Here is a 22762-nt window from a genome sequence, read left to right as displayed (position 1 = left end):
CAGGATAATGACACTGACACTGGGGGTACAGGATAATGACACTGGGGGTACAGGATAATGACACTGGGGGTACAGGATAATGACACTGGGGGTACAGGATAATGACACTGACACTGGGGGTACAGGATAATGACACTGACACTGGGGGTACAGGATAATGACACTGGGGGTACAGGATAATGACACTGACACTGGGGGTACAGGATAATGACACTGACACTGGGGGTACAGGATAATGACACTGACACTGGGGGTACAGGATAATGATGCTGACACTGGGGGTACAGGATAATGACACTGACATATGGGGTACAGGATAATGACACTGGGGTACAGGATAATGACACTGACACTGGGGGTACAGGATAATGACACTGACACTGGGGGTACAGGATAATGACACTGACACTGGGGGTACAGGATAATGACACTGGGGTACAGGATAATGACACTGGGGTACAGGATAATGACACTGACACTGGGGGTACAGGATAATGACACTGACACTGGGGGTACAGGATAATGACACTGACACTGGGGGTACAGGATAATGACACTGGGGTACAGGATAATGACACTGACACTGGGGGTACAGGATAATGACACTGACACTGGGGGTACAGGATAATGACACTGACACTGGGGGTACAGGATAATGACACTGGGGTACAGGATAATGACACTGGGGTACAGGATAATGACACTGACACTGGGGTACAGGATAATGACACTGACACTGGGGGTACAGGATAATGACACTGGGGGTACAGGATAATGACACTGGGGTACAGGATAATGACACTGACACTGGGGTACAGGATAATGACACTGACACTGGGGGTACAGGATAATGATGCTGACACTGGGGGTGCAGGATAATGACACTGACACTGGGGGTACAGGATAATGACACTGACACTGGGGGTACAGGATAATGACACTGACACTGGGGGTACAGGATAATGACACTGACACTGGGGTACAGGATAATGACACTGACACTGGGGGTACAGGATAATGACACTGACACTGGGGGTACAGGATAATGACACTGACACTGGGGGTGCAGGATAATGACACTGACACTGGGGTACAGGATAATGACACTGACATATGGGGTACAGGATAATGACACTGGGGGTACAGGATAATGACACTGACACTGGGGGTACAGGATAATGACACTGGGGGTACAGGATAATGACACTGACACTGGGGGTACAGGATAATGACACTGACACTGGGGGTACAGGATAATGACACTGGGGGTACAGGATAATGACACTGGGGGTACAGGATAATGACACTGGGGTTACAGGATAATGACACTGACACTGGGGGTACAGGATAATGACACTGGGGGTACAGGATAATGACACTGACACTGGGGGTACAGGATAATGACACTGACACTGGGGTACAGGATAATGACACTGACATATGGGGTACAGGATAATGACACTGGGGGTACAGGATAATGACACTGACACTGGGGGTACAGGATAATGACACTGGGGGTACAGGATAATGACACTGGGGGTACAGGATAATGACACTGGCACTGGGGGTACAGGATAATGACACTGGGGGTACAGGATAATGACACTGGGGGTACAGGATAATGACACTGACACTGGGGGTACAGGATAATGACACTGGGGGTACAGGATAATGACACTGACACTGGGGGTACAGGATAATGACACTAATACTTGGGGTACAGGATAATGATACTGCCACTGGGGTACGGGACACTGACACTCGGGGTACAATATACTGACACATTAATTCCTGGGGTGCAGGGCTGACTTCTGGGTGCCCCTGATTATTTTGTTGTGTTTTCCTGTAGAGTCGGGGGGTGCAGGACATGGGAATGTTAATATGTCGCCTGTACGTTTCCTAGATGCAGTCAGGCCGGAGACCTCAGCACCGGATTCAGTGCTGGAGGATGTCGCAGATGATACCTCGGCTCCGGTTGTAGACGAGCCCCCCGTATTACCTGAACCCCCCGGTGAGCAGATCTCCAGCACAGGAGCTGAGGAGACGCTCCTTACCTCACCGAGTCCTGGCATTGATGGAGAAGGTGAGGGTCCTGGAGATGGTCCTGTGCCGGTGCAGGACCACCCTGGTGCTGGTGACGAGCCAGGAGATGAGACTGTGATGGAGGCGTCTGCGGAGGAGGACGGAGCCAGCGCTGCAGGGGAAACCTCCGGAGAAGCTGTCACCGACACCATGGACACCTCCGCTGACCGCAGGGACCCTCCTCCTCCAGAAGGTGAGTGTCTGTGGCCGAGTCACAGTATTATAAGATATATAGTACATTTATATAACTTATATACATTACATATACAGTCATATAATCCACAGGTGAGGAAGAAGCCAGAGCTGCAGAGCCCGAGAACAGTGTGGAGACTGACCATAGTACAGAGGACGCAGCAGGGAAAGAAGAAACAACCGAGCAGACTGGTGCGTACCCTTTATACCCTTTTATACCCTCTGACACAAAGAGCCAAATCCTCTGCAGAGATAAAGAGATAAGTAATAACATTCGGTGCCTCTAGCCACCACTAGGGGGAGCTGACAACACTGTAGCTCCGGAGCTCCCTCTAGTGGTGGCTGCAGGTAAGCAAGATTTTATCATATAATTCTATGTTAGTTCAGAAGTTTTGGAGCTCTGTGTCAGAAAAAAACTCTTCAAAGTTCTGGACATTAAACATTCAAGAAGCCGTCCAGACCTTTGAGATCGATGACCATTCCTAAGCATAGGCCATCAAAGTTTGGGGCAATGTCTACACCATGGCCCCGGGGGAACTGTTCTGCCGCTTTATGTAATACAGTAAATAAGAAACCATATTTATATGATATGTAGATCCCTCACCGACACCTTGCTGTCTATTAACCCTTCAGTAGAAATCAATGCGCTCAGGGAACAGATGGAAGCAGAGGAGGACGTGGTTTCATTAAGAGAGATCTATCCCCTCGAAGATATGAGAGATGAAGCAGAGGAGACTAAAGCTACTGATATGAGTCCAGCTGAGGCCACGGAAGGTAAAATCTGGACAAAATATTTTGTGCCTTTATATAAAAATGTAAGATTAGATTTTGCATGAGGCTCAAATACAAATGCAGGAGAGTTGTCTGAACAATCAGCTGATAGCAACTGCACCAAAGCCCTCATTGCACGCTGCACATTCAGTCATTATAATAGAACAGCCGCCAGAGACCATTGAGATGTTTATGCTAAATCTTTCATTTTACATCTGTCGGGGAGTGCTGAGGAATCCTACTGAAAAGCTTTTTATAAACTCTCTTTGTATGGTCAAGTCATTATATAGAATCTACTTTTGCAGAACATCTAACACCCGAAGGTGATGAAGAAGAATTAGAAGAAACCGAGAAGATTCCTGATGACTTTTTCTATGACTATGACAGTATCTGCTCTCAGCCATACATCTCCCCTGACTCGGGGATCCCCAGAGGAGTCCTCCATCTTTTGTATCCTTCCAGCAACTAATATATTCTAAACATGCTTATAGACGACAATAGAGCAGATCGATTTTTTTTTTTTTAGGTACCGCAATGGGTACCAACACAATGCCAACAATGTAACATGGTCTGATAGTTATAAAATGTAACATGTAGAATTGAAAAATAATCTTTATATAGCATAGCAAAGAGATTATAGTGACGGAAAATGTCAGAACCTCCCAAACCAACATATAGTTCATCAGAGAACACCCACCATGATAGAAAATTAACACTTTCACTGCATCACCAGGATATACTAGTGCAATTAAATACACTTAGTTTTCAGATATTGCTGTTTCCTTAATTTGTCACAGACATTCTTTCGGCTATGACTGTACAAAACGGGCAAATTTGCACTTGCTGAATGACCAGACCTTGCTTTATATAGCTGGTACTACGGCCATCATCCTAGGACTTAAAACTCATGAACAGCAATATCTGCGGAGCAGCAGCGGTCAGGGTATTGGAGCTGTCGCAGTGAGTTTTTCAGTTCATTTTCTATCATTCATTCTCATAATATAAATTTGCAAAACTGACCTGCAAAATAATATTGTCACCTACAGGTCCATCCCAGCAAGAACTATTTTGCAGTAGCAGAAAAGGGACACAAACCGAATATTCTCCTGTACGAATTCCCATCTCTGAAACCATATCGCATCCTCAGAGGTGAGACACAGGCTAAGGATTAACCATAAAGATGTAGAAATCTGACTCATTGCAGTGACTGCTTGTTTTTTTCTTCAGGGGGCACAGAAGAAGCCTATGTCTTCATAGACTTCAATATGTCAGGGTCACTTCTTGCCAGTGTGGGTAGCAGTCCTGATTATATGTTGACTATCTGGGACTGGAAGCAGGAAAAGATCATGCTGAGGTCCAAGGCATTTTCTCAAGATGTGTTTCAAGTTACCTTCTCTCCAGAAAATGAAGAGCAGCTTACGTCTTGTGGGACAGGACATATCAGGTGAGTTCTTGCATCTGTTTGTCACATAATATGACCTTGCCTGTATTGCACCTCCACATATCATACAGAATATTAGCAATATTGACTGGTATATATGTTATGTCCTTGATATAGGTTTTGGAAGATGGCACGCACATTCACCGGCTTAAAACTGCAAGGGGAACTTGGAAGATTTGGAAAAACTGCCCTAACAGACATAGAAGGATATGTCGCTTTGCCGGATGGAAAGGTTTGTGAATTTTTTTCTCTTTTGGAGATCACATTCTGACATTTTATCTGCCTTTCACTATAATAGAAAATAAAAAAATAAATAATCGGGACCGCCATGGGCACGAGCTAAGAGGCCATATTTTCACTACAGGTGATATCGGGGTCAGAATGGGGCAACATGCTCCTCTGGGAAGGTGGACTCATCAAGGTAGAAATATGTAGAAAAGGCCGAAAACCATGTCATATTGGGCCTATTAACCAGTTTGTCTTAGATGAAGGAGAACTTATTACCATTGGCGCTGATGGCTGTGTCAGGGTAAGTGTCTTTTTCTATATATGTGACTGAAATGAAAAGCATAAATGGTTTTCTAATTATATTTTCGCTTTTTGCATAAAAGGTTTTCTAATTATATTTTTGCTTTTTGCCACTTTCCTTAAGGTTTGGGATTTTGAAACGGTGGATACTGCAGACTCTGTGGATGACACGGGTCTCTTGGAGATGGAGCCCATGAATGAGCTTATGGTTGGAAAGAACGTGAACCTGCGGTACATGGTGAAGGCTACGGGTGGTGACCCTCCTGTGTGGTTTGCTCAGGTAGGTTCAGAGGAAGCTGCTCTGGTGAGATGAAATGAAGGTTACTGCTTCAGGCAGTGATATACTGGTGTAACGGCCTGAGGTCATGTTATACTGGTGTAACGGCCTGAGATCATGTTATACTGGTGTAACGGCCTGAGGTCATGTTATACTGGTGTAACAGCCTGAGGTCATGTTATACTGGTGTAACGGCCTGAGGTCATGTTATACTGGTGTAACGGCCTGAGGTCATGTTATACTGGTGTAACAGCCTGAGGTCATGTTATACTGGTGTAACGGCCTGAGGTCATGTTATACTGGTGTAACGGCCTGAGATCATGTTATACTGGTGTAACGGCCTGAGATCATGTTATACTGGTGTAACGGCCTGAGGTCATGTTATACTGGTGTAACGGCCTGAGGTCATGTTATACTGGTGTAACAGCCTGAGGTCATGTTATACTGGTGTAACGGCCTGAGGTCATGTTATACTGGTGTAACGGCCTGAGATCATGTTATACTGGTGTAACGGCCTGAGGTCATGTTATACTGGTGTAACGGCCTGAGGTCATGTTATACTGGTGTAACGGCCTGAGGTCATGTTATACTGGTGTAACGGCCTGAGGTCATGTTATACTGGTGTAACGGCCTGAGATCATGTTTTACTGGTGTAACGGCCTGAGGTCATGTTATACTGGTGTAACGGCCTGAGGTCATGTTATGCTGGTGTAACAGCCTGAGGTCATGTTATACTGGTGTAACGGCCTGAGGTCATGTTGTACTGGTGTAACAGCCTGAGGTCATGTTATACTGGTGTAACGGCCTGAGGTCATGTTATACTGGTGTAACGGCCTGAGGTCATGTTATACTGGTGTAACGGCCTGAGGTCATGTTATACTGGTGTAACGGCCTGAGGTTATGTTATACTGGTGTAACGGCCTGAGGTCATGTTATACTGGTGTAACGGCCTGAGGTCATGTTATACTGGTGTAACGGCCTGAGGTCATGTTATACTGGTGTAACGGCCTGAGGTCATGTTATACTGGTGTAACGGCCTGAGGTCATGTTATACTGGTGTAACAGCCTGAGGTCATGTTATACTGGTGTAACGGCCTGAGGTCATGTTATACTGGTGTAACAGCCTGAGGTCATGTTATACTGGTGTAACAGCCTGAGATCATGTTATACTGGTGTAACAGCCTGAGGTCATGTTATACTGGTGTAACAGCCTGCGGTCATGTTATACTGGTGTAATGGCCTGAGGTCATGTTATACTGGTGTAATGGCCTGAGGTCATGTTATACTGGTGTAACAGCCTGCGGTCATGTTATACTGGTGTAATGGCCTGAGGTCATGTTATACTGGTGTAACAGCCTGCGGTCATGTTATACTGGTGTAATGGCCTGAGGTTATGTTATACTGGTGTAACAGCCTGCGGTCATGTTATACTGGTGTAACGGCCTGAGGTCATGTTATACTGGTGTAACGGCCTGAGGTTATGTTATACTGGTGTAACGGCCTGAGGTTATGTTATACTGGTGTAACGGCCTGAGGTTATGTTATACTGGTGTAACGGCCTGAGGTCATGTTATACTGGTGTGACGGCCTGAGGTCATGTTATACTGGTGTAACGGCCTGAGGTCATGTTATACTGGTGTGACGGCCTGAGGTCATGTTATACTGGTGTAACGGCCTGAGGTCATGTTATACTGGTGTAACGGCCTGAGGTTATGTTATACTGGTGTAACGGCCTGAGGTCATGTTATACTGGTGTAACGGCCTGAGGTTATGTTATACTGGTGTAACGGCCTGAGGTCATGTTATACTGGTGTGACGGCCTGAGGTCATGTTATACTGGTGTATAGATCATGCCATCACTTTTGGCCATGACAGTATATGTGTGCGGTGCTGCTGTGCAAGGGTCCTGATGTCTTTACAATACAGCAACCCTAGGCAAGGGACTAAATTATAGACGCCATGGAAATCACTCCCCTCTTGGGGGGCGACGTCCTCGTGTATCTCTGGACCCCTAACTCTGCTCCTCACCTGTTAGTTTTGGTATTTGCTGCCTCACCTTTTTTTTCTCGCCTTTGACTTGCAGGACGCCAGTGCAGGAATATGGAGGCTAGATCTTTCCTTCTCCAATATAGTAAGTGTCAGACTTTACTTATTGGAATTTGTAATAATAATTGGGTAGAATTTCGGAAAAGAGTCGGCGTCCAATCATTCACAAATCTTTTCCAAAAAGGTCTTCAACAGCTGAAGACCACTAGAACCCAGTGAGCCGTGGCCGGTGTCAGGACGTGCGGTCTATGGTTTATGATTTATACACCGGGTTATGTTATGCACCGGGTTATATTCTTTATGATTTATACACCGGGTTATATTCTTTATGATTTATACACGGGGTTATATTCTTTATGATTTATGCACCGGGTTATATTCTTTATGATTTATACACGGGGTTATATTCTTTATGATTTATACACCGGGTTATATTCTTTATGATTTATACACCGGGTTATATTCTTTATGATTTATACACGGGGTTATATTCTTTATGATTTATACACCGGGTTATATTCTTTATGATTTATGCACCGGGTTATATTCTTTATGATTTATACACTGGGTTATATTCTTCATGATTTATACACCGGGTTATCAGGGCTGTGGAGTCGGTAAGCCAAACCTTCGACTCCGACTCCGACTCCTCAAATTCTCTTGCACCGACTCCGACTCCGGCTCCGACTCCGACTCCGGCTCCGACTCCGACTCCTACATATATTGCTTATAGTTAGGTGAAAAATTTATTGTAGTACATGAATATGTGTATGTGAACATCAGACATTTAATAATTTTTATGATACAATAATCAAGATATTTGGATAGAACATAAAATATATTTATTGGATACAACTTTAGAACACAAAAAACTGTAATAAATTGTAAATATGTAATACACTATGTAATATACAGTAGATTACATATATATCTTGTGTGTGTATATACACTGTATATATATACAGTGTATGTGAGGTAAATCCTGGGATATGAAGAGGAATTATGACTAGAAGTCATAATTGCTCTCATCACTCCCTGGCAGTGCCCCCCCTCCATTCTTGTTCTCAAATGTCCAGCATCTGTGAAGGTGTCACATCCCACTTACACCTCCAACAGCCATCTCCTCTGATATGGAGATGAGATGTTGTGCGGACAATGGACACAGGATGGCTCCCTGCCGTCACCCTGTAACAAGAGTTGTATCTCATTAGCAAGGCTTGGAAGTAGCTAGACTGAACGACTCCAGTAAAAAATGGTTCATATCTCGCAAGCCATATCTCCGATAAATATGGCAACCATAAAAATGGTGTTTGCGCAGGCGGACGATGCTGGCACACCTTTTTTATGGAAGGGGGAGCTTGGGAAATACCCCAGGCGTGATATCAGCCATATGGGAACTCGTAGACAGGTCATGAGTCCCCTCGTTCTGTAGCTAAATTCATAACTGTCACAATGAGAGCATTGGCGTCTGCCTACGACGCTCCCAGGCAAAGTTATGGCCAATATCCCCTTTGCTGGATAATTCTGATCCATGCAGGGGGAGTGGCAGTGCTTCCCTGTGAGGTCACTAAGGTAGGAGGGGACCTGGATCTGCCCAGGTTGATAACCCTACTTCGGCCATTTTCCAGTGTTCTTCTGCTCGGGGGCCTGGTTGGGAAAGACCTGTGAGGAAGAATCCTAGGAACCTGGTCTACAGCGCCCCCCTGTGGCCAGACACACAAGGTAACTGATTGAATTTGCATACCTGTTTGTAAACCATGCTTTATCTGTAACTGTACTCTGACATATGTATATTCTGTAGATTCCCTATTGTATATATTGTAGTTTCTAGTGTGCTTTAGGCTGATTAAATTATATAATTAATCTTGGGCTGTTCTGTTATCTCGATCTTGAATCCCACGTCCGTGTGTTCGGCTAATAGTTACCGTGAAGCGGTTGGTGGCAGCGAGTTGTGCCAAGGATTATTGTGGGGAGGCCAGTGAGATTCGGGGAGAGTTTATATATTCCGCCCGCGGAGGTCGGGGGAATATATACCTTACTCTCACCGGGGACCCTTCAATAATCGGCATAAGTAGTATAGCGGCCTCCTTGCTTATTGTCGGGCAATTCCATAATTGGCCTGACTATAAGAGGGGCGCTAGAGAGCGCGTCACGTGCTCTGTCTGTCGGTCGGGAGGTATAAAGGAGGGGGACGCCCCCTTGCTACCCCCCGATTGTGACGTACTGGTAGCCAGCGCGGGGGATTTCTGAGTGACCCCCCCGGTGGTTTGTGACATATTGGTGGCAAGCGGTGGGATCGAGATAATAGTGTGTGTGAGTGTGAGACCCATACTCCCAGACACTAAAGACTGCCTGCAGCAGCTGTGGCTGCTGGGGTCTTCAGACTAGCTCAACACTAGAGTGTCAGAGTGCAGATACTGTAAGGTGTGTGGAGGCATCAGGTGTCAGTTCTGTGTCAGTGACCAAAAGTCTGCAAGAATGGCTGAGAGCACCAGGAGCAAAGCCAAAGGAATGGCCGATGCTAAGGCCAGAGACGATGAGGAGGTTGTCCACGAGTCCTCCAGGAGCTCGACGCCAGAAAACAGCTCCGCAGAGGACATTGCACAACCGGGCACTGCTGGACAAGAGGAGGAGCAGCTCACCCAAGGGTCCTCAACGAGCCAGATGCCAGCCCTCCGCTCTGCAATGGACAGTGAATCACCAGGCTCCGCAGCGGGCCGCAGATCACCACGTGCCATTCCACCGAGCCTGGGAGGCTCGGATAGCCTTCTTCAAATGGCTATGGCCCTACGCCAGGCTGGAGACCGGGAGGGCTACAAGGAACTCATGGCCGAGCGTGAGCGGCAAGCAGCGCGTGAAGAGCGCCAGGCAGAGCGTAACTACCAGCTGCAGCTAGCTCAGCTCCGGCCCTCATCAGCCACACGTGACCTTCGAGACACCAAACTTCCAAAGGTCCGTGTTGAGGACTTCCCAGTGCTGGAGAAGGATGGAGACTTGGACTCTTTCTTGACTGCTTTTGAACGGACTTGCTTGCAGCACCATCTGGACAAGGACCAGTGGGCCAAATACCTGACCCCCCGTTTAAGGGGTAAGGCCCTGGATGTCCTTGGGGACTTGCCTGCTGAGGCAGATCAGGGCTACGACACCATCAAGCGGGCCCTGATCCAACAGTACAACCTCACTCCAGAGTCCTACCGCAAGAAGTTCCGGAGCCTACAGAAGGGACCAAAGGACTCCTGGGCTGACCACCGGCGGGCACTTGCCCGAGCTGCCGACCACTGGACCCAAGGCCTGCAGCTTTCCACCGGACCGGAGATCCTGGACTTGTTCATCACGGAGCAACTCTTGTGGAACTGCCCTGAGGATCTCCGCCAGTTCATCCGAGACCAGAAGCCAAAGGGGTCCACGGCTACAGCTGCCCTGGCCGATGACTACACCAACAATCGGGCTCCTGAAGCCAGGAGAGCAGCCACCAGCAGCACCTGGAGAGGGGGTAAGATGAACTCTGCGACTGCCCCACCTGCCCCTAGACTGCAGGGGGTGTCCCCCTCAACTCCCCTCTCCAGGCCCGTGGCAGAGCCAAGACGGTGCCACCAGTGCAACCTACCTGGACACTTCAAGGCCATGTGCCCTCAGCGTCCCAAGGCCCCGGCTCCGTCCCCGTCCCAAGGGCCGCCCAAGGTGTATTGTGTGGGTGGGGGTGGTGGTAGGTCCCTGGACAGCTTCCAACCTGTCACCGTCGGCCAGTCGGTGACCATAGGACTGCGAGACAGCGCCTCGGAGGTGACTCTGGTGCGGCCTGAGATGGTGTCCCCCCAAGACTTGATCCCTGGAAAAACCCTCGCTGTCTCCGGGATTGGAGGCATTGACCCGGCGCTGCCTGTTGCTGACATTTATGTGGACTGGGGCGCAGGGCGAGGGGTGAGGGAGGTGGGGGTAACTGATCGGATCCCTGCAAACGTGCTACTTGGGACAGATTTGGGGCAAATAACCTCCCAGTTTGGCCCCGCCCCAAAGGCTGAACCTTCAGCCAGTGCTGACGTGCCTCCGGACAATGTTAATGTGTTATCTATGAATGATGTAAGGGAGGAGGGAGTGAACTCTGATATTTCTGCTTGCACAGACACCATGGACACACACACAGCTGCAGCTGTGACAGGGGAGGGGGTCAGAGAAAGGTGTGACAATGCCTCTACAAGTAACCAGCCTGTGAGCTGGGATCTGTTGCCCTCTGCAGGGATAAGCAGAGAGCAGGGTGCTGCAGGGGGAGGACCAGTGTGTGGGGTGGGGGCTACCACAGCAAATGTGGGGTCCCCAGAGATTTCACACCGGGGTTCTGTTGCTGCAGGAGGGGAACAGGCAGGTGAGATTGGGGCCGGTCCAGGAGCGGAAGTGCTCCCAGGTAAGATCTCGGTGCAGGGTTCCCCCACAACCGGGGTGTCAGGAAGCCAGGTAGGTCTGCCTGAGCCGGCGACTTGGTCAGGAACGGAGGAGGAGCAGGCACGACCCACGGTCGCAGCGGCTGTGGCCGCTGTCACCCGCAGTGGGAGTGCTGGAAGCCAAGGGGCCTCCCGGAGGTCCGATAGCTCTTCCCCTTCTGACCAAGTGGCAGCCGAGTCAGGTGGAGGCCAGGACACAGGTCCCGGGGTACTGACTGAACATGTGACAGTCTCGTCGATTCTGGCCACATCTAGTCAGGAGTTTCAGGCAGCGTTAGAAGCTGACGACAGCCTGAAAGCTCTAAAGGAGCAGGCGGCACAGCCTCCCTCGGACTCGGACCCGGAGCGAGTGGTCTGGGACCAAGGACGGCTGTACCGGGCCACGGTCCAGCAGGGTTCACCGGAGGCGTGGCCCAGGGACCGACAGTTGGTGGTACCCTATCCGTTCCGGACGGAGTTGTTGCGGATCGCACATGAGATTCCGATGGCCGGACACCTAGGGATCGCTAAGACCAAGGCCAGGTTAAACCAGCATTTCTACTGGCCAAAAATGGGGGCCGATGTGGCTGCCTACTGCCGTTCGTGTGAAACCTGTCAGAGAGTGGGGAAGGCGGGGCCACACCCCAAAGCCCCACTAGTATCTCTGCCAATCATCGATGAGCCTTTCAGGAGGGTGGCTGTGGATCTGGTCGGCCCGCTGGCCATCCCCAGCAGCTCCGGGAAACGCTTCATACTGACGGTAGTTGACTATGCCACCCGGTACCCAGAAGCAGTGGCCTTGTCGTCCATTCGGGCTGACAAGGTGGCCACCGCATTGCTGGAGATTTTCTCCCGAGTGGGTTTTCCCCAGGAAATGCTCACCGACCGGGGGACCCAATTCATGTCCCAGCTGATGGAGACCCTCTGTAAGCAAGTCCAGGTGCGACATCTGGTGGCCAGCCCGTACCATCCACAGACTAATGGCCTGTGCGAGCGGTTCAATGGCACCTTAAAGCAGATGCTTAAGATGTTGGTCGACTCCCATGGGCGTGACTGGGAGCGGTATCTCCCACACCTGTTATTTGCTTACCGGGAGGTTCCACAGGCCTCAACAGGATTCTCACCGTTTGAGCTCCTGTACGGGCGACGTGTGCGGGGCCCCCTGGCTCTGGTGAAAGAGGCTTGGGAAGGGGATTTGGCCACCCCTGGAGTGTCGGTTATCGAGTATGTCATGCGCTTCCGGGACAAAATGCAGGCCTTGACGCAACTGGTACACGACAATATGGCTCAAGCCCAGGCTGATCAGAAGCGTTGGTACGACCAGAACGCTTGTGAGAGGACCTACCAAGTGGGTCAAGAGGTGTGGGTACTGGTCCCCGTACCACAGGACAAGCTTCAGGCAGCCTGGGAAGGCCCATACCTCGTGTACCAGCAGCTCAACCCTGTGACGTACCTGGTCACCCTGGACCCTGCCCGTGGAAGGCGGAAGCCCTTCCATGTGAACATGATGAAGGCACATCATGAGCGGGAGGCATGTGCGCTCCCCGTGTGCAACCTGCCCGAGGAGGGAGAAGCGGAAACCCTCTTGGATATGCTAGCCCAGGTTAGGGCAAGCGGATCCATTGAGGATGTGGAGGTTGGCCACCAGCTCTTGGAGGACCAACGGTCCCAGCTGTGGGCCACCCTACACCCCTTCCGGGGGTTGTTTACCAACCAGCCCGGAAGGACTGACTTGGCTGTCCATCACGTGGACACTGGGGATCATCCCCCGATCCGGCGTTCAGCATATCGGGTCTCCCTGGAGGTGCAGCAACACATGCGCCAGGAGATTGACGAGATGCTGAACCTGGGGGTGATCCAGGCATCCAACAGCGCTTGGGCCTCGCCTGTAGTCCTCGTCCCTAAGAAGGACCGAACCACTCGGTTCTGCGTGGACTACAGGGGGCTCAATGCGGTCACGGTCGCCGATGCGTACCCAATGCCACGCATCGATGACCTGCTCGATCAGTTGGCCGGGGCTCAGTACCTGACCATCATGGATCTGAGCCGGGGATATTGGCAGATCCCCCTGACTCGCAAGGCCAGGGAACGCTCTGCCTTTATTACCCCATTTGGACTGTACGAGTCCACGGTGATGCCATTCGGGATGAGGAATGCCCCTGCCACTTTCCAGCGGATGGTCAACACCCTGCTCAAGGGACTTGAAGGGTACGCGGCCGCGTACCTGGATGACATTGCCGTCTTCAGTCCCACCTGGGAAGATCACCTAGAGCATCTAGCACAGGTGCTCAGGCGGGTCCACCGGGCAGGTTTGACCATCAAGCCGGGCAAGTGTCAGCTGGCCATGAGCGAGGTCCAGTACCTCGGTCACCGGGTAGGCGGGGGAACACTGAAGCCCGAGCCTGAGAAAGTGGAGGCCATCGCATCCTGGCCCACCCCCAGGACCAAGAAGCAGGTGATGTCCTTCTTGGGGACCGCTGGGTACTATAGGAGGTTTGTTCCATGCTATAGTAGCCTGGCAAAGCCCTTGACGGACCTTACCAAGAAGAAGCTGCCCTCTGCAGTCGATTGGACAATGGACTGCGAGACAGCCTTCCGGGCCCTAAAGGACGCCCTGTCCAGCCCGCCCGTGCTACAGGCAGCCGACTTCACGCGGCCGTTTGTAGTACAGACCGACGCCAGTGACTTCGGCCTCGGTGCGGTGCTCAGCCAGGTGGACTCTGCGAGCCAAGAGCACCCAGTCTTGTACCTGAGCAGGAAGCTGTTACCAAGGGAAGTGGCCTATTCTACAATGGAGAAGGAGTGCCTGGCCATAGTGTGGGCCCTGCAGCGTCTGCAACCCTATCTATACGGGCGCCACTTCATCGTGGAGACGGACCACAATCCCCTCAGCTGGTTGCACACCGTCTCTGGGACGAATGGGCGATTGTTGCGATGGAGCCTTGCGCTCCAGCAATACGACTTCACCATTCGCCACAAAAGGGGCCGTGACCACGGTAACGCAGACGGGCTGTCCCGACAAGGAGAGGTCGCGGACGGGCGCACGGGGGAACACCGGAGTGTGCTGCCCCCTAGCGTCCTCAAAAGGGGGGAGGTGTGAGGTAAATCCTGGGATATGAAGAGGAATTATGACTAGAAGTCATAATTGCTCTCATCACTCCCTGGCAGTGCCCCCCCTCCATTCTTGTTCTCAAATGTCCAGCATCTGTGAAGGTGTCACATCCCACTTACACCTCCAACAGCCATCTCCTCTGATATGGAGATGAGATGTTGTGCGGACAATGGACACAGGATGGCTCCCTGCCGTCACCCTGTAACAAGAGTTGTATCTCATTAGCAAGGCTTGGAAGTAGCTAGACTGAACGACTCCAGTAAAAAATGGTTCATATCTCGCAAGCCATATCTCCGATAAATATGGCAACCATAAAAATGGTGTTTGCGCAGGCGGACGATGCTGGCACACCTTTTTTATGGAAGGGGGAGCTTGGGAAATACCCCAGGCGTGATATCAGCCATATGGGAACTCGTAGACAGGTCATGAGTCCCCTCGTTCTGTAGCTAAATTCATAACTGTCACAATGAGAGCATTGGCGTCTGCCTACGACGCTCCCAGGCAAAGTTATGGCCAATATCCCCTTTGCTGGATAATTCTGATCCATGCAGGGGGAGTGGCAGTGCTTCCCTGTGAGGTCACTAAGGTAGGAGGGGACCTGGATCTGCCCAGGTTGATAACCCTACTTCGGCCATTTTCCAGTGTTCTTCTGCTCGGGGGCCTGGTTGGGAAAGACCTGTGAGGAAGAATCCTAGGAACCTGGTCTACAGCGCCCCCTGTGGCCAGACACACAAGGTAACTGATTGAATTTGCATACCTGTTTGTAAACCATGCTTTATCTGTAACTGTACTCTGACATATGTATATTCTGTAGATTCCCTATTGTATATATTGTAGTTTCTAGTGTGCTTTAGGCTGATTAAATTATATAATTAATCTTGGGCTGTTCTGTTATCTCGATCTTGAATCCCACGTCCGTGTGTTCGGCTAATAGTTACCGTGAAGCGGTTGGTGGCAGCGAGTTGTGCCAAGGATTATTGTGGGGAGGCCAGTGAGATTCGGGGAGAGTTTATATATTCCGCCCGCGGAGGTCGGGGGAATATATACCTTACTCTCACCGGGGACCCTTCAATAATCGGCATAAGTAGTATAGCGGCCTCCTTGCTTATTGTCGGGCAATTCCATAATTGGCCTGACTATAAGAGGGGCGCTAGAGAGCGCGTCACGTGCTCTGTCTGTCGGTCGGGAGGTATAAAGGAGGGGGACGCCCCCTTGCTACCCCCCGATTGTGACGTACTGGTAGCCAGCGCGGGGGATTTCTGAGTGACCCCCCCGGTGGTTTGTGACAGTGTATATACACACACAAGATATATATGTAATCTACTGTATATTACATAGTGTATTACATATTTACAATTTATTACAGTTTTTTGTGTTCTAAAGTTGTATTCCAATAAATATATTTTATGTTCTATCCAAATATCTTGATTATTGTATCATAAAAACAATTAAATGTCTGATGTTCACATTGTACTACAATACATTTTTCACTTAAATATAAGCATTATACTAAATGTTATTATTTAGTAAAATATTCAGCACATTCTGCATTGCACTCCTGTCCCCAATTTATTATATATTTTAGGAGTCGGAGTCGGTGCATTTTATACCGACTCCGACTCCGACTCCACCAAAATGAGCTCCGACTCCGACTCCACGACTCCGACTCCGACTCCACAGCCTTGCGGGTTATGTTCTTTATGATTTATACACCGGGTTATATTCTTTATGATTTATACACCGGGTTATATTCTTTATGATTTATACACCGGGTTATATTCTTTATGATTTATGCACTGGGTTATGTTCTTTATGATTTATGCACTGGGTTATGTTCTTTATGATTTATGCACCGGGTTATATTCTTTATGATTTATACACCGGGTTATATTCTTTATGATTTATGCACCGGGTTATATTCTTTATGATTTATACACCGGGTTATATTCTTTATGATTTTTACACCGGGTTATATTGTTTATGATTTATACACCGGGTTATATTCTTTATGATTTATACACCGGGTTATATTGTTTATGATTTATACACCGGGTTATATTCTTTATGATTTATACAACGGATTATATTCTTTATGATTTATACACGGGGTTATATTCTTTATGATTTATACACCGGGTTATATTCTTTATGATTTATGCACCGGGTTATATTCTTTATGATTTATACACCGGGTTATATTCTTTATGATTTATACACGGTGTGGAGACACGGGGCTCAGTGGGCGCTCTCGTCCACTAAAACCCGCCGCCTTTAGAAAGACAGCGTGGCTCAGGGCTCATCCCAACTGAACGCCGGCCTCCTTAACCGTGGGCGTAACACTACTCAGACAACACAGGGTGAGGGAACCACAATACTTAGACTTTATTGGATCCCCAAACAATTAACAGCACATAACACATAACCAGCAAAACACACAAATGTAACAGGCAACAGAGTCTCACCCTTCCGCTGGCTCACCAGGGATTTAGAATGTCCATGCCTCACAGGTTCCAAGCTGTCTGAGGTCTGAAAAGTCTGTAACAGGTGACTGAACTGTCCCAACCTGAGTGTCCTCCTTAGGTAGTCCTGGGTTGATGATAAAATCCTGGCAGCCGGAGTCGAAATCCCTACGCTGTGGATATGGTCTCCAACCGGGTCCGGAGTCCCTAGATTGAAGCCATAAGATATCCTGATCCTCTAGCCAGCTCCAAAGAGCTTAGACTGGATCCATCAGCATCCATCAACAACCCCTGGTGGCTTAAAGAAGTCCTTTTTATAGCCACAACCTTCCACTTGGATACACTGCGTCCTCATCGATTGGTTGGACAAGATTGCTTCTCCCGTTGGAGGAATTTCAAGCTGCATGGACAATGTTCATTTAAATGATGTGCATAGAAAGACTGAGGGTGTACATGTAAACTGGGAGTCACCGACTAGACAATGGCTACTAAGGTAATTACATTATCAATACACAACTACAATACAATGGTTACTGGAAATGTCTGGAGAACAATACGTCTAGCTTTCAGTGGCCAACACAATTACATTGAGTCAACAAGAGTCTTGTAAAAACAATGAGGGACTTCTCCCCCATCTATAGACAATCTATCATGCTGTCTGGCTGGATTTTAAGAAACTTTAACCCATGAGAGTCCATGTCGTCACATTCCTCCCCCTTCTTAATATTCGCCAGACATGATAGGCTTCCGATCATCCTTCTCCTCTTGACGGCATTGTCCTTTTTAATGGTGAGGTCAGCAACAGAGGCTCGCATCTATACACCTCCCCCTGATTACCTCCCCCAAGTTGAGCAGCCATATGGTGGACAAGCCCTAAGGTGGGGTCCATGAGTTGGGCCTGCACAAATCTGCCACTATCAATCCTCCCACAGTCAATAGCCACAGTGTGGTTAGGCTTACTCACGGTTCTTGGCTCAGAAGTGGATGATGGAGACCGGGAATGCAAACCATCCCTGGAAAAGATGTTAGAAAGATCCACATCAGGGTCCTGCTTGGCTTGGAGGTGGGTGATGGCTTCTTCAAACTGACTGGCTAGTCCTTGTCCTAGGTCATTCTTCAAAATGACTGGTGTGAGCAGGTAATTCACAAGCCCCACTTTCACTTCCCTTTGAGTGGTATCCGAAACAACAGGCTTGGTGGGGCCATCTATGAACCCCACTTCAACTTCCTCCTGGCTAGTCCCTGAAACAACAGGTGTGGGGACGGTGTCCATAAGCTCCACATCAGCCTTGCTCTGGTCAGTCTCCACAATGTCAAAAATGGGGAGGCTGTTCACAATCCCCACATCGATCACTTCCTGGATGGTCCCCAAAATACCAGGTGTGGGGAGGCTATCCACAAGCTCCACCTCGACCTCTCCCTGGTCGGTTTTTAGGTCCAACTGCACACATGCCAGAGGGACGTCTGAGCGCTTGCCCTCAGCCAGGGAGATGGATAATTGGGAATCTGGTACAGGGTCTTCTGGAGAAACAATAACTGGGCTTACCAGAGTGATGGAAGATCCAATGTCTCGAAGTCCCTGAGCCTGTATATCACCGACCTTGACCGTCTGGATGTGGGGATGGAGGTTGGCTGGTGTACGGTGTCCGGCCTGCCGTAGGGTGTGGACTGGATAAACCACTTCCTCAACTATTGGTGTTTCTTGGGAGTAGCATTCCTCAGGTCTCGTTGGTTCATCTCGGCATATGTTGACTGGTTGGAGTAGCAGACGGGCTCCAAGCATGCGGCCTCGGTTTTGGAGACAATCTTTATCTATATGTCCATTGCGCCCACATGTATAACAGCGCCATAGATTGGGCGAGTCACAGGCCCTGTTTGTAGTCCTTCGTTTTGGCGCAGCTTCTGCTGGGTAGCGGGACCATCCTTCTCGACCGGCTGGTGTTAGCAGTACTGCAGCTGGAATCCCATAAACATATTCCAGAACATAAGCCCTCTCTTCTCTTGAGGATCTAGGCCCCAATGCATCCAACAACGCTGTGGCTTGGGCCATTTTGGACAAAGTTGATTCCCAATTGTCACTAGATCCATGATGTGGCACATAGTCTACATCCTCTGGGTCAATATCGGCGGGATCCTCATCGTCCTCTGCATCATTCTGGGCATCCCAACGGACTAATTTCCGGATCAAGTCCGACCGAGTCTCAGCGCTCCAGCAGACAATCTCTCGCCTTCGGCACAGATCCTGCAGCATCCATTTACTGCAGCGGTCGTAACTCCTCTCTTGTCCTTGTCACATGGCTGAGCTGGTGGGGTTGGACATGGCAGCGTCCGAAACCTGAATGCCTCCCCTATGGCCTGCTGGGTATGCTTATGTGCCTGCCTGGTTGTTGAGCCCTGGACGGTGTCCGAAAACACCAGTCCACTGCAGCTCCCCTGGGTAAACCAGGCTGAGTAGTATCCCACCTCTGCCACCAATTGTGGGGACACGGGGCTCAGTGGGCGCTCTCGTCCACTAAAACCCACCGCCTTTAGAAAGACAGCGTGGCTCAGGGCTCATCCCAACTGAACGCCGGCCTCCTTAACCGTGGGCGTAACACTACTCAGACAACACAGGGTGAGGGAACCACAATAATTAGACTTTATTGGATCCCCAAACAATTAACAGCACATAACACATAACCAGCAAAACACACAAATGTAACAGGCAACAGAGTCTCACCCTTCCGCTGGCTCACCAGGGATTTAGAATGTCCATGCCTCACAGGTTCCAAGCTGTCTGAGGTCTGAAAAGTCTGTAACAGGTGACTGAACTGTCCCAACCTGAGTGTCCTCCTTAGGTAGTCCTGGGTTGATGATAAAATCCTGGCAGCCGGAGTCGAAATCCCTAGGCTGTGGATATGGTCTCCAACCGGGTCCGGAGTCCCTAGATTGAAGCCATAAGATATCTTGATCCTCTAGTCAGCTCCAAAGAGCTTAGACTGGATCCATCAGCATCCATCAACAACCCCTGGTGGCTTAAAGAAGTCCTTTTTATAGTCACAACCTTCCACTTGGATACACTGCGTCCTCATCGATTGGTTGGACAAGATTGCTTCTCCCGTTGGAGGAATTTCAAGCTGCATGGACAATGTTCATTTAAATGATGTGCATAGAAAGACTGAGGGTGTACATGTAAACTGGGAGTCACCGACTAGACAATGGCTACTAAGGTAATTACATTATCAATACACAACTACAATACAATGGTTACTGGAAATGTCTGGAGAACAATACGTCTAGCTTTCAGTGGCCAACACAATTACATTGAGTCAACAAGAGTCTTGTAAAAACAATGAGGGACTTCTCCCCCATCTATAGACAATCTATCATGCTGTCTGGCTGGATTTTAAGAAACTTTAACCCATGAGAGTCCATGTCGTCACACACGGGGTTATATTCTTTATGATTTATACACCGGGTTATGTTCTTTATGATTTATACACCGGGTTATATTCTTTATGATTTATACACCGGGTTATATTCTTTATGATTTATACACCGGGTTATGTTCTTTATGATTTATGCACCGGGTTATATTCTTTATGATTTATACACCGGGTTATATTCTTTATGATTTATACACCGGGTTATATTCTTTATGATTTATACACCGGGTTATATTCTTTATGATTTATACACCGGGTTATATTGTTTATGATTTATACACCGGGTTATATTCTTTATGATTTATACACGGGGTTATATTCTTTATGATTTATACACCGGGTTATATTCTTTATGATTTATACACCGGGTTATATTCTTTATGATTTATACACCGGGTTATATTCTTCATGATTTATACACCGGGTTATGTTCTTTATGATTTATGCACCGGGTTATATTCTTTATGATTTATACACCGGGTTATATTCTTTATGATTTATACACTGGATTATATTCTTTATGATTTATACACTGGGTTATATTCTTTATGATTTATACACCGGGTTATATTCTTTATGATTTATGAACCGGGTTATATTCTTTATGATTTATGCACCGGGTTATATTCTTTATGATTTATACACTGGATTATATTCTTTATGATTTATACACCGGGTTATATTCTTTATGATTTATACACCGGGTTATGTTCTTTATGATTTATACACCGGGTTATATTCGTTATATTCTTTATGATTTATGCACCGGGTTATATTCTTTATGATTTATACACTGGATTATATTCTTTATGATTTATACACTGGGTTATATTCTTTATGATTTATACACCTGGTTATATTCTTTATGATTTATACTCCGGGTTATATTCTTTATGATTTATACACTGGGTTATATTGTTTATGATTTATACACCGGGTTATGTTCTTTATGATTTATACACCGGGTTATATTCTTTATGATTTATACACTGGGTTATATTCTTTATGATTTATGCACCGGGTTATGTTCTTTATGATTTATACACTGGGTTATATTCTTTATGATTTATACACCGGGTTATATTCTTTATGATTTATACACTGGGTTATATTCTTTATGATTTATGCACCGGGTTATGTTCTTTATGATTTATGCACCGGGTTATATTCTTTATGATTTATACACCGGGTTATATTCTTTATGATTTATACACTGGATTATATTCTTTATGATTTATACACCGGGTTATGTTCTTTATGATTTATACACCGGGTTATATTCTTTATGATTTATACACCGGGTTATATTCTTTATGATTTCTACACCGGGTTATATTCTTTATGATTTATACACCGGGTTATGTTCTTTATGATTCATACACCGGGTTATATTCTTTATGATTTATACACCGGGTCATATTCTTTATGATTTATACACTGGGTTATATTCTTTATGATTTATACACCGGGTTATATTCTTTATGATTTATGAACCGGGTTATATTCTTTATGATTTATGCACCGGGTTATATTCTTTATGATTTATACACTGGATTATATTCTTTATGATTTATACACCGGGTTATATTCTTTATGATTTATACACCGGGTTATGTTCTTTATGATTTATACACCGGGTTATATTCGTTATATTCTTTATGATTTATGCACCGGGTTATATTCTTTATGATTTATACACTGGATTATATTCTTTATGATTTATACACTGGGTTATATTCTTTATGATTTATACACCTGGTTATATTCTTTATGATTTATGCACCGGGTTATATTCTTTATGATTTATACACTGGGTTATATTCTTTATGATTTATACTCCGGGTTATATTCTTTATGATTTATACACTGGGTTATATTGTTTATGATTTATACACCGGGTTATGTTCTTTATGATTTATACACCGGGTTATATTCTTTATGATTTATACACCGGGTTATATTCTTTATGATTTATACACCGGGTTATATTCTTTATGATTTATACACTGGG

The 22762-nt window shown here is 47.5% G+C and overlaps 1 protein-coding gene across 2 annotated transcripts in view; it reads left to right on the top strand.

Annotated features, from left to right (window-relative positions):
- Positions 1 to 2060: 2060 nt before the first annotated feature.
- The window catches only part of CFAP44 (cilia and flagella associated protein 44), a 160351-nt gene continuing 139649 nt past the window's right edge, over positions 2061 to 22762 (top strand). The window contains exons 1-11 of one of the 2 annotated variants that reach the window (XM_075334873.1): positions 2061 to 2275; positions 2368 to 2466; positions 2911 to 3048; positions 3351 to 3495; positions 3843 to 4005; positions 4092 to 4194; positions 4273 to 4489; positions 4604 to 4718; positions 4851 to 5015; positions 5139 to 5294; positions 7375 to 7422. In XM_075334873.1, the coding sequence (XP_075190988.1) occupies positions 2161 to 2275; positions 2368 to 2466; positions 2911 to 3048; positions 3351 to 3495; positions 3843 to 4005; positions 4092 to 4194; positions 4273 to 4489; positions 4604 to 4718; positions 4851 to 5015; positions 5139 to 5294; positions 7375 to 7422 (1464 nt within the window). In that variant the 5' untranslated portion in view covers positions 2061 to 2160. Of the gene's footprint in view, positions 2276 to 2367; positions 2467 to 2907; positions 3049 to 3350; positions 3496 to 3842; positions 4006 to 4091; positions 4195 to 4272; positions 4490 to 4603; positions 4719 to 4850; positions 5016 to 5138; positions 5295 to 7374; positions 7423 to 22762 lie in introns of both variants that reach the window. The other variant, XM_075334872.1, reaches the window with a different exon arrangement.

The sequence above is a fragment of the Anomaloglossus baeobatrachus genome, chromosome 2 (assembly GCF_048569485.1).
Source record: "Anomaloglossus baeobatrachus isolate aAnoBae1 chromosome 2, aAnoBae1.hap1, whole genome shotgun sequence".
In the NCBI taxonomy this organism is placed as follows: domain Eukaryota; kingdom Metazoa; phylum Chordata; class Amphibia; order Anura; family Aromobatidae; genus Anomaloglossus; species Anomaloglossus baeobatrachus.
This window is presented reverse-complemented; position numbering and strand designations above follow the sequence as displayed.